At 38.5% G+C, this 11626-nt stretch overlaps 3 protein-coding genes across 14 annotated transcripts; 1 reads left to right on the forward strand and 2 right to left on the reverse strand.

Moving 5' to 3' along the window:
* The first annotated feature begins 1 nt into the window (after position 1).
* LOC103848964 (lysine histidine transporter-like 4) lies at positions 2-5031 on the forward strand. Of its 5 annotated transcripts, XM_009125799.3 has the most exons (10): positions 2-812; positions 1312-1841; positions 2564-2750; positions 2920-3065; positions 3231-3620; positions 3693-4083; positions 4159-4264; positions 4383-4474; positions 4567-4635; positions 4757-5031. In XM_009125799.3, the coding sequence occupies exons 3-10, from the start codon at positions 2715-2717 to the stop codon at positions 4871-4873; spliced, it is 1347 nt and encodes a 448-aa protein (XP_009124047.1). In that variant the 5' UTR covers positions 2-812; positions 1312-1841; positions 2564-2714; the 3' UTR covers positions 4874-5031. The 5 variants fall into 5 exon arrangements, with proteins under 5 accessions (XP_009124047.1, XP_009124048.1, XP_018511498.1 ...); XM_009125800.3 differs by having other exon boundaries at positions 2-1841; positions 2920-3062; XM_018655982.2 differs by lacking the exon at positions 2564-2750 and having other exon boundaries at positions 2-1841.
* Positions 5032-5039: 8 nt separating this feature from the next.
* Positions 5040-7169, reverse strand: LOC103848963 (transcription factor GTE11-like). 8 transcript variants are annotated; one of them, XR_629281.2, is made up of 5 exons: positions 6856-7169; positions 6519-6556; positions 6236-6312; positions 5683-6140; positions 5040-5602 (listed from the first exon to the last, which is right to left on the reverse strand). XR_629281.2 is itself a non-coding variant. In XM_033283575.1 (4 exons), the coding sequence occupies exons 1-4, from the start codon at positions 6953-6955 to the stop codon at positions 6125-6127; spliced, it is 240 nt and encodes a 79-aa protein (XP_033139466.1). In that variant the 5' UTR covers positions 6956-7169; the 3' UTR covers positions 5356-6124. The 8 variants fall into 8 exon arrangements, 1 of the variants encoding a protein (XP_033139466.1); XR_004454625.1 differs by having other exon boundaries at positions 5683-6146; XR_004454621.1 differs by having other exon boundaries at positions 5683-6312.
* Positions 7170-7636: 467 nt separating this feature from the next.
* LOC103848965 (protein LYK2) lies at positions 7637-11362 on the reverse strand. Its single transcript, XM_009125801.3, has 2 exons — positions 9490-11362; positions 7637-9400 (listed from the first exon to the last, which is right to left on the reverse strand). The coding sequence occupies exons 1-2, from the start codon at positions 9789-9791 to the stop codon at positions 7903-7905; spliced, it is 1800 nt and encodes a 599-aa protein (XP_009124049.1). The 5' UTR covers positions 9792-11362; the 3' UTR covers positions 7637-7902.
* Positions 11363-11626: the final 264 nt, after the last annotated feature.

Raw genomic sequence — 11626 nt, forward strand, 5'->3', positions numbered from 1 at the left:
TTCTATATATATATTAGACTTTTATTAGGTCAATATATATGTTTTAGATATGAATTATAGCAGATATTATTCAGATGGAAGTAGGAGCACACCTTGGCTACTAAACCACTGTGATCTTTTGTCAAAAGGATCTTGGATACTTCCTCCAGCTCATCCCTAATGGTGTTCTCTCATGAGTTTGAACTAAGAGATTGTTCCTTTGCATGCTTGAGAAAACAGAATGCCAATTTAGAGTTATTACAAAAAAAAAAAAAAACAAACCACTAAGAATACAAAAAAAAACATATGGGGGGAGGGGGGGGGATACCAGATTATCATTTATCAAGCAAAACGTCTCACCTGGTTTAATTGTACGTATATACAATACAATGCTCATCAGATTTTTAAAAGCAAAACAAATAGTCATAATCTCCCATAACAGTCCGTCGCAAATCGCACCAAGGAAATATCATGTATCTCCATTCATGTAAAAGATGCTTTTTTTACCATCATTCCTTAAAAAAAAGGCTTAAAGATGGGGGATGGCTGCCGTGAAGTTAGGCCTTTTAAAGGTATTTTGTCTTCGGCCCAAGCCCCTAAATAAAGAAATATTAGGGCCCGGCTACTCAGTGACAAGAGAAAGCGTTTGTTTGATTGGTCTGTCTCGCTCGCGCTCCGCCGCCCAGGAAAATAAGCTTCCCGGCGTTTGAGAAACCTTTTTCCTTTTTGTTTCATTAGTTTTTGTCAGTAAGTCGTTGGTTGGCTGCATTCATTCAGAAATGAACAACCACCACTGAATCCAAGGATTGATTGCCTCCGGATCCAAGCATGTGGTGCGTAGAACGTTTTTTCGCTAATAGAAATGTTTCGGTTTTCTTCTTCGCTGGTATTCAATCCATGAATTTAATAGAATTTGAGAGAATTCATTAATAATAATTTTTGTAGTAATTTAAAAGATTCGTTGATATTTTAATGCATTTACGTAATTCTCATGTTTACTTTTTCTTAAGGATTTTAAAGGAATGCACATTATGATAGATATGAATCTTGTGTCTTGTAAACCAGCTTTCTCTCTATTTTCATGGGATAGTATGATATTGTTGACTAAATCAAACAAAATAATAAATAAAAAGCACCATATATAAATTTGAATTTGGAAGTTTGTTGAGATCCAATTTAAAACAATGAAAATGATGTAGATAAGCCAGAGAAAAGTTGATAGATTAGTTTCAGATTACGAACAAATGGTAAGATTTTCCATTTGTTTACTTGCAAAGTTGATAGATTAGTTTAGAAAATTGATTACAAATTCTTTCCAAATTCTTTCATCAGCAACTCCCGACAGTAAAGGAGGGAGATCTAAGACGAGCCGAGTGGAGACGAGACCTGGCCTTCCGGAATAATCTATTTGTGGTTTTGTAAACGAGTCCTTGTTCTTAAAGAACTTCTTGCTGAAGCGTAAGGGATATGAAGAGTTCAAGACGCTGGCGATTGTGGGGAAGTTCGGAGTTGGGAAAACGACGTTATGTCAGGATGTGTTCAACGACAAAGACGTGAAAGAAGCTTATCTCCTGAGGGTATGGGTGTCTATGTACAGTGAAGAAAGTGAAGAAGATCCAAAGGTAGCTGTTCTGAAAAGGATCTTGGGATCACTTGGAGTTAAAGTTGATGCGCTTGACCACATCAGAACAGAAGCAGACGAAGAGAAGAGAAAAAACGATGAAGAAGGGAGAAGAGATGAAGAGACGGTTGAAGAGAAGGAGCTTTTTAAGTTATTGCATGCTCTTAACTCGAATCTGTTTGGGAAGAAGTACTGTCGTGCTGGACGATGTCTGGGAGAATAACGAATTCTCTTCATAAGAGTAAGGAATTGGTTCTTCGCATTTTTACATTACTTTTTCCATTAAATTCTTTTTAAATAACATTTTTATAAAATCTAACAAATATTGAATAGCACTAGAATTTAAAAGAATTAGAAAATTGATTATAAATCTTTAATCTAATAACACAAGATTTTGAAAGAATTGATGAAATCTTTAATTGAATAACACTAGAATTTAATGTAAACTATAATTCATTCAAATTTCATCAAACTTCTAGATCCAATACCCCCACCTAAATGTCGCTAATAGGAATTCGTATCCTGAAATTAAACTACGTGCCGTTTTTTGTTTCTAGCATCAAGCACTCTAGGGAACTCCTTGCCGGTTGAGTGATTGATGTGTAATATAGTTATTATGTATATCCTTCCTCGTACTCTAATTTTTCCAGCTAATTTCAACCGTATAATCCTCAAGGGGGATCCGTTGACCCCAAGAAGAACTGCTGAAATGACAAAATAATAATGTGGTCCAAGAGTCACAGATTATTATACTGTATATAAAAACAATAATTTAGGATTATAAAACTGTCCAATAGTGACATTAATTTAAAAACAATTACAGTATATAACACCATTGGAGTTATTTACTTATTGACATGTATCCCAATTCCCAATCGACGACCATTTCTAATACGAATAATAAAAGAGTTGAACAACACTATAAATAAATTTCCTGGTAATTTCAAACAAACAAAATATCAGGGAGGAACACAGTTCATTCAAGGCACTTCCAATAGGTCAAAGTCAACTTCGATCTCTCTTTGTATACAAACTTTTGGAACCACATAGAAAAGGAGATAACACAACTATTGCCTCACAAGTCACAACAACATTCCCAAAGTTTGTGTCCGCAATGATCCAAAGTCCACCAAACCGAGATCATGTGGAGGTAATTAAGCTCTCTTTATGATATAATCATGATTATATATATATATATATAAAGATATGCTTTGTAACACAGTAATACGATCTTAGAAAACCTTAATTAATTTTGGTCTTGAAAGTGTTTAGTTTTTGATGAATGATGTGTTGTAAAATGATAAATCATGCATTTGCAGGATCATCAATCATTTGATCTGGAAGATTGGCTTCCAATAACAGCATCAAGAAATGCAAATTGGTACTATTCAGCTTTCCACAACGTAACTGCAATGGTTGGTGCTGGAGTTCTTGGCCTTCCCTACGCCATGTCAGAGCTTGGATGGTATAATCCTCTTCTTCTTCTCACAAGTGAAATTTCAACACACCAACTCATCTTTTTTTTACATATAAATATATAAACTCTGTCGATGCATATATACTCATATTACAAAAAAAACATATATACTCATATTATAAACTTGATTTGTTATTGTACTGAAAATATCAGGGGACCTGGGGTTGCGGTGCTGATCCTGTCATGGGTGATCACGTTGTACACCCTCTGGCAAATGATTGAGATGCACGAGATGTTTGAAGGGCAACGGTTTGATAGGTACCACGAGCTGGGTCAGGCAGCCTTTGGAAGGAAGCTTGGTTTGTATATCATCGTGCCGCTACAGCTTCTTGTTGAAACCAGTGCGTGCATTATCTATATGGTGACCGGAGGTGAATCGTTGAAAAAGGTTCATCAACTTTCTGTGGGAGATGACAAGTGCACAAAGCTGAGAATCGAATACTTCATTTTGATATTTGCCTCTTCACAGTTTGTGCTCTCCCTTCTAAAGAACTTCAACTCCATTTCCGGTGTCTCTTTGGTGGCTGCCGTCATGTCTGTAAGGTAAGGGGCCGATATTATTTATTGGGAAAAAAAAGAGAGAACCAATAATCAAATATTTTTGCATGCATGCAGCTACTCCACGATAGCTTGGGTAGCCTCACTGGCAAGGGAAGCCCCAGAGAGTGTCGAGTACGGTTACAAAAAAAGAACAAACTCGGTTCCGTTAGACTTGTTAGGTGGATTGGGAGAGATTGCTTTTGCGTACGCAGGTCATAACGTAGTTTTAGAAATTCAAGCAACGATCCCATCAACACCAGAGAATCCGTCGAAACGACCCATGTGGAAGGGAGCCATCGTAGCCTATCTCATCGTAGCTTTCTGCTACTTCCCTGTGGCTCTTATAGGGTTTAAGACCTTTGGGAACAATGTCGAAGAAAATATTCTGACATCACTCCATGATCCCAAGGCACTTATCATTCTTGCCAACATGTTTGTGGTCGTACACCTCCTCGGAAGCTACCAGGTATACACTTATATGAATAGAAAACCAGACACACACCAGGGAAACTAATTATGTTTTTGTATTGAAAAAAAAAAGGTGTACGCAATGCCCGTGTTTGACATGATCGAATCTGTAATGATAAGGAAATGGCACTTCAGGCCTACAAGGGTTCTAAGGTTTAGCATCCGATGGACATTTGTGGGTAAGTTCAACACAATCATAAAATAAAGAATAGTTTACATCGGTGTTTTGTTCAAGATTAATTAATAATACGTATGTGGTGGTGGTCCTCTAAAAAAAATATTAAATCATGGTCGTAGCTGCCACGATGGGTATTGCAGTGGCATTACCGTATTTCAGTGCTTTGCTATCATTTTTTGGGGGATTCGTGTTTGCCCCAACCACATACTTTGTAAGCCCCCAAGAGAATATATATACTTTGCTATTCTTATGATGATTCAGAAGAGTTAAAACAATCCGTTTGTTTGTTTGTTTGTGTTTCAGATACCTTGCATCATATGGTTGATCCTGAAGAAACCAAAGAGATTTAGTCTATCATGGTGTATCAACTGGGTATGTGTTTCATTCTCTTACTCAAATTAGTCCCCTGTTTATACAATAGTAGCGCTAATAAAGAAAGCAACAAGGAAAGATGTGAGCAAATCATTAAATTTTTCTTGATTGTTGTTCTCAGAGTTGCATAATTCTTGGGGTTGTACTGATGATCATTGCACCTATTGGAGGACTCGCTAAATTAAGATATCAGATCAAACACAAGCGTCTACCTAACTCCAACTGCACCATCACCTAAATTACAAAAAAGGTGAACGTTTCTTCGTTTCATTTGCCAATGTGTGCTTCTTCACCTATTCATGTTTTCACTGATTGTGTTTCTCTCACTTGTTTGGATTCCACGAATTTCAGTTCTTGTATTGTACAAGATTATGATATCTCTTCCGGTTTGGTTCATCATTCAGTTAAAACCAAAATTTAGACTCAAATTTGTTACCTACCAAACTATATCATACATGTTACAAACCCACCACACTAAGGCGCAACAACCGAATCAATCGATTTCACCCTCCTCCACTTCTTCATTTATGCCAAGATGATCTGGCAAAGCAACCATCGGCTCAGTTTCTTCTTCATCGTCATCCTCATGTTTCATAAATAGCCCCAGCTGCTCTAGAGGATTGCTGCCTCCAAACCCCAAAACACCCTAACCCATCCTCCTCCTCTCTTGTTATTCTCGTTTGCTCCCTTGTTTGTGTTGTTGTTTTCAGCAGTTCTAAGTCCTTGAAAAACCTTGAGTTCTCGTTTATTTCTACCGACTTCTCCATCTGTTTGTTGTTCACCCATTATCATTATTAATATTTCATTCCGTCTTTCATAACAACCAACATTCATAGCTAGCTTCTTCTTTAACTCAAGCAAAGCTTTGCGGGCTGCTTCTCTTTCAAGTTCCAGTTTGCAGCTTCAGCCTCAGCTTTTCTTCTAGCTTCTTCCGCTTCCTTGGCTTCTGCTTGTAACCGTGCTTTTTCTGGTACCCCCAAAAAAAAAACATCACTCTTATGTGTATCATCAAAATCGAATACTTACAACTAGCAAATCCAGTTATACCTTTCTTCTATTGCAATTCGACTTCTTCCCTCTCTCGTCTCATTTTCTCTGGGTCTCCCTTCTTATTTTCGTCTCAGAAGAATTAGTTTCTTTTTTTTTTGAAGCACTACTTATATTAATTCAAACGTTCGAAACAGAGTTTGTTGCTGCCATTAGAAGGTCACCAGAACAGAGCTCCACAAAACAAAGCTAACTTCTCTCTCGAGCCTTCAAGATTAAATCTGCATATTGATTTTTCAATAGAGCAGCCCTGTGAAGCTTTTCTGGAGGTACTTGCCTCTCATTCTGATGAGCACTATTCCCTAGATTATTAACGGTTCAAGAAGTAAGATGCCACCCCCAGACATTAGAGCACATACATTTTTTCCTGCCACACTCCTCCATCTCGACGACAATCTTCCCCCTCCACACAAGTTTGCTTCTCGTTGATGCATCTTCCAGCTCACCCAATCCACTGGCTGGAGCTTCTTTTAGAAAGGTAATAAGCGAATCAAAATCAGTATCAGCAGAAACTTATAGCCTCTTCTGCAACAAAATTAGAGTATCTGCTCACGTTTTCTCCTTGGGGAATTGATTGTCGCTCCATTCAAATGCGACTCCAATTCCACGCATTGAGGGCCCCTGTATCAGCTGATGAAAGGAACAAGAAAACAACCAATCAGAATAATTGGTGTCTGACCCAATCTAAGACTTGGTTAAAGTATATATTATCATGACAACAACAATTGTTTTCATAATGTTGTGGTCCCAGTCAATATAGTTCGCCAGCATCAGACTGTGGCAAGGTATCTACGACCTTTTCAGAGGTATCAGTTATGATCCATACTGATATTTACCTCTGGTGAACTCAATAGTCTTGGCACACTCTTCACGTCTGATTGGTTACATGCACCAAAAACCATAGAGGTTAGAGAAGTACAAGGAATAATAATATGAGCACTAAAGAAGAAAGAAAACAGCGATATGGGAGCAATACAAACGGAGAATGTAACAGGTTTCACTATCAAACTAGGCGTGTAAGTTGCTCTCAACTGAAAGTAAAAAGGGCAGTGGAATAAGAAGAGCAAGTATTTTAGAGTGTCGACCACTTCTGACAAGAGACTAGTAAGATGGTTCTGAGGGTGAAAGAAGGAACATATAAGAAGTGGGAACAATCAGATGAAGAAAACTCACGAGTAGAGTTCCCCACTGCCTTATCCTTGTGTGTCCTGACAGGAGAGATGCGGGATATAGGTTGCTCATTATAACCAATGTCAACATCCTCGTCCTCCATTTCACTCCAAGTGAGAATTTAAATCATACAGCAGGACATGAGACCTTTCTCAAACAGCAAACAAAAGTGTAGGCTAACACCATCATAGTGTTGGGTCAAGCAGGCCCATGCAGAAGCTACATCAAGGAAATTCTGGCTGTATTCGATCAAACCGAGGCGGAATCGTATATCTCCTCCCCTGAAGAGTATGAGGAAGATAAAGTTAAACCCTAGAGAGAGAGACAGTATACCCAAAATCCTCTCTCTCTCTCTTCCTCAAGTGTCCACCACCCCCCTAGGTTGCAGTACAAGCGCGCGTGTCCTATTTGCGGAACAATAAACGCAAGGTCAAAGGATTTTAACTTTATATTGGGCCTTTACTGGGTCTTATGATAAGCCTTAACCACAACCTTCGATCTACCCAAATCAATATGGATAGAACCGGTAAGAGAGCTTACTTTGAGAAAGTCATATCTAATAAAAAGCGAGGACTAGGAGCATGGTAAACGCATGACCAAGTTTCTTTACTGGAAAGAAGAAGAAGAAGAATAGTCAAAAGCCACCGGAATGTTACAACATCGTCTTTTAGTTTCGAAATCACCTAAGCAATTTCTTTATTAACCAAATATATGGGAAACCAACTTTGTCAACACAGAAATTAAAACCCGCGGAAACTTATTAATTCAAGCGTTTCTTCTCGTCTTTTAAAGAATATATTAACAAGTCCAACATTTATGCTCCCCCATCCTCTCTCTCTCTCTCTCTCTCTCTCTTGTTATAAAAAGTATTACACATTTCTAAAGCCAAAAAATTCAAGAAAAGAAAGATAGAAACTCGCATCCCTCTTTTCCTTGTAATCTATGAAGAACTTAGCAATTATTAGTTTATGATCTCGCAATTTGATATTAATAGGGATGGAATTATTAGTTTGATGAGTTTAGGGTCATGATGCAATAATAATATATAACTTAGCATTCATCTCCTTTCCTTACCAAAGGCTTGTAAGAACTCTCTGAAATCAAGGTGGTATTATCTCTCTCTATTATTGTTACTGACTCATCTTCATCCACCAATCTCGAAACCCTCTCTACAATCTCAGCCGCGCTCGGCCTTAGCTCTGCTTCTTCTGCTGTACAGTCTGTTGCAAGTCTTGCCATTTCATAGGCAGAATCAACTGAATAGCTCTCCCCAAACGTGCTATCCATCACTTCCCTTAGCATTTCCTTCTCCCCCATCATAAACTCTCTCAGTCTCTTCCACTCGGGATTAGCCCTATTTTCTTCTTGCGGTCCAAGCAACATCTCTGGGGTTTGTCCAGACAAAACCTCCATTAGGATGATCCCGTAAGAGAAGACGTCAGTAGCTGGAGACATGGAAGAACCAATGTTGTCATCCTTTGACGACGACATGCCAAAGTTTCCGACTTTACCTCTAAGATCTTCATTCAAGAAAATGTTCCTGCTCGTGATGTTGCCGTGAACATAGTTAATCCGATGCATAAACTTTAAGGCGATGGCGACATCGTGGCAGATCTTGATCCTCTGTTTCCATGCCAAGAAACAGTAACAAGACTCGATGAATTGATTCTTGATGGCCAATTTGTTCTGGAGCCAATCCCACAAAGACCCATTCTTTGCGTACTCGAAAACCAGATAAGAAGCACCCTCATCCGGGCCCGGGGGGGAACATGTCCCAAGAACCCTCACCAGGTTGTGACTGTAGTAGTGTGACTGATCGTTGAGAAGCCCGAAGTCGAATCTTTTCATTACACCGGCGCTCACTTGCTTGACAGCCAAGTCTTTGCCTTTGAGAGAACCGAAATAAACGGAACCTTTGATGTGATTGGTTGAGCTGAAATTCTCAGTGGCTTTCTCCAGCTCCTCCAACGCGTAAATCTCCACAACGGGCTTTCGGGGAGTTGTGGTGCCAACGACAGCAACAGAATCCAATATGGAACCCTCCTGTGACGACCCTTCAAAGGAGATTTTCTTGTCACTGGTGGTGCGGATGCTCAGGCTCAGCTGCCGCGTCTCTGGATCTTTATTGCTTATCCAGCTTTGCAGACGCGTCTCTTTCTTCCAGTGCAAGTAACCCAACACTATGAGAGTGATAAGACCCATAACCCCAGCAATCGCGCTGCTCACAGCGATCATCAGCTTCTTCATCTTTGACCGCTTTTTCTTCTGGCGACTCGGCAGGGTGTTCTGGGGTTTATGATCAAGAGGTATGAGAGCAGGGGTGCGTGGAACCACTCCAGAATTGTTGTTTGCAGAGACAATAGCAGCATCCTCTCTTGTGTTGAACTTGTCTGCCAAGCTTGAAACGCTTTCCCCCTCACTCACCGGATATGTGACGAGAAACCTTGCGGCGCCTTCTTCTGGACAACAACACTTGACCCCCAACCGCAACTTAACCTTCTCCTCCAGGCTCTCCTCTGATACCTGAGGATTCTTGTCTCTTATAGACCTGCAAAATGAAAATGGGAACATCCGGAATTAATTTAAAAGAACTAAGTCTAATTTTAAAATTGAAAAATCAAGTATGGGCTGGCTCACAGGCACGTGGTCAGGCCTTTAACGCAAGTTTTGAACAGATGAGCCTCGTAGAACCTTCCATTACATGTGCAGTCAATCGGGATAAATTGTAACTCATGGCCCCTCAAGGGAGAATTGGCTCTTAGAGTGGCGAAAGTGCGGCACTTTTGGAGGTTTGAGTGGCAAACGTAGCTAGTTGAGGAGGAGGAAGAGGATTCTTTTGGGTCGCAGCTAAGCAGATCATTTGAAGTTGCACAGAGAGACCATGTGAAAAAGATCATTATAAGACTTATCATGCACTCTTTACTAACTGAACCAGCCATGTTGACGTTTAGACTAGCTTCGGCTTTTACAGTTTAGGTGTGTCTGTATATATTGGCCAAAAGAAAGTGGGACAACTTTTGATTTTTAATTGATTGATTTGTTGCAAGTAAATATTTGATCAATTATTTTGTACACATGACCTCCACTTGGATATATACATATACTAGTAATAAATTAATTACAAGGTTAAAGTACCCGTAAAGCATTCTAGTATTGTTTTTTGATATTTTATTGGAAAGCAGAAACGAGTATCGGAGCCTGGCTCTGAGTTTTGTGACTTTTGTCGACAGACAGCAGGGGTGGCTGTGAATCCCAACTCAAGTTTCTCTAATTAATTAATTTATTAGAAAGGACATCTTCTTGTGCTTGGAACCTTATTCTTCGTAAACTCAACAACATTCACAAAGTGTGCAAAGTCCAAGCTAAGTGAATCTCAATGGTACACTCTCGCTTTGTCCTAAGAAGATTATATTGTTTAAGAACAAGGTTTAGGCCGTGTTCGGTCCCACTGTTTTCGATTTTGCTGGGGGTATCATCATCCTAGACTCATGCCCCATGTTTCTTTTACAATTTTTTTAAAAAAGTTTTGGGTCAATAGCATGTGCACTAGTTTATAGAGTCGGATATCTAAGATTCTGAGAATTGATTCATACCTAAACTTTATAATCTACTGTATGTAAGCTTGCAAAATAATAACCACAGGTGCAAACACGTATATATCCATTTTGTGTTAATCTAGTAACACTTCCTTATTGGCTGAGACCTGATAAGCATTTCACCCAAGCACACACTTGCCCATTGTAGTTCACACTAGTTTGGACTTTTGGCGTACCGACAATAGACTTTAGTATATTGTCTTGCCCCAATATCATTCGGATATTGAGAAATCGTTCCAAAATGCCGCAAGTACATATCTAGTTGCAAAAAGATTTCAAGCCAACTCATACAAAAATATTGTTAAATAAATAAAAAGCTAGACTGATTTTTTAAGATCCAATGGTTTGGTCGAGTAAAATCCAAAACGTAGTGTGTAGAGAATAATGATGTGGAAATTGATAGTAGGGGAGGAAACAAAAACAGGTAGGCACAAAAACATTATCAAGAAATTGAAAAGACATGCAAAACAAAGCAACGACAAAGGCATCTAGGAGCAAAAAGCTAAGTACTCTTAGGTCTATTTTGCAATATACACCTAAGTTGACCTAAAAAGATAAATAAAGAAGAAACGAGATCAAAAAGGGTAATTTTAACAGATAACTACAAAATTAGGAGTAGTGTGCATTTTTTTAACAATGTAAGATTTTACCTTTTTTATTAAAAAAACACTTAATACTACAATAGTAAAACGATCGAATACATTGTATACTACCCATAAGCTCATCACCCAATTCCTATACTATGGAGTGAAGAAATAGAATCCTAAAAACAATTATCATGATGTCCTAGTCCCTGTAAATACATACATACTATAGTCTTGTGTTAAGAGAATTATAACCACTCTAGCTCTTGAAACCAAGGCTATATTAAACGATTCACGATATAACATTTTAAATACTGTGCCGTCTAAGCACCACCCCAAGGTCCCCAACACATGCAGCTTCCATATTTTCCAATTATTCAACAAAGACAGAAACAACTACTTATTACTTTTTTACCAAAAAAAAACTACTTATTACTTTATTAGCTAAAGCACTTGAGTTTTTTTTGAAAAAAGGACTTGAAATGTTTATCTTAGACCATCTCAAATGTATTTTGCTATTTTTACCTTTAAAATAGAAATTTTTTATGATAGAGATAAAATTTACTCAAATGTATTCCCCTATAATTGTGACCA

The sequence above is a fragment of the Brassica rapa genome, unplaced genomic scaffold (genome assembly GCF_000309985.2).
Source record: "Brassica rapa cultivar Chiifu-401-42 unplaced genomic scaffold, CAAS_Brap_v3.01 Scaffold0923, whole genome shotgun sequence".
Classification (NCBI taxonomy): domain Eukaryota; kingdom Viridiplantae; phylum Streptophyta; class Magnoliopsida; order Brassicales; family Brassicaceae; genus Brassica; species Brassica rapa.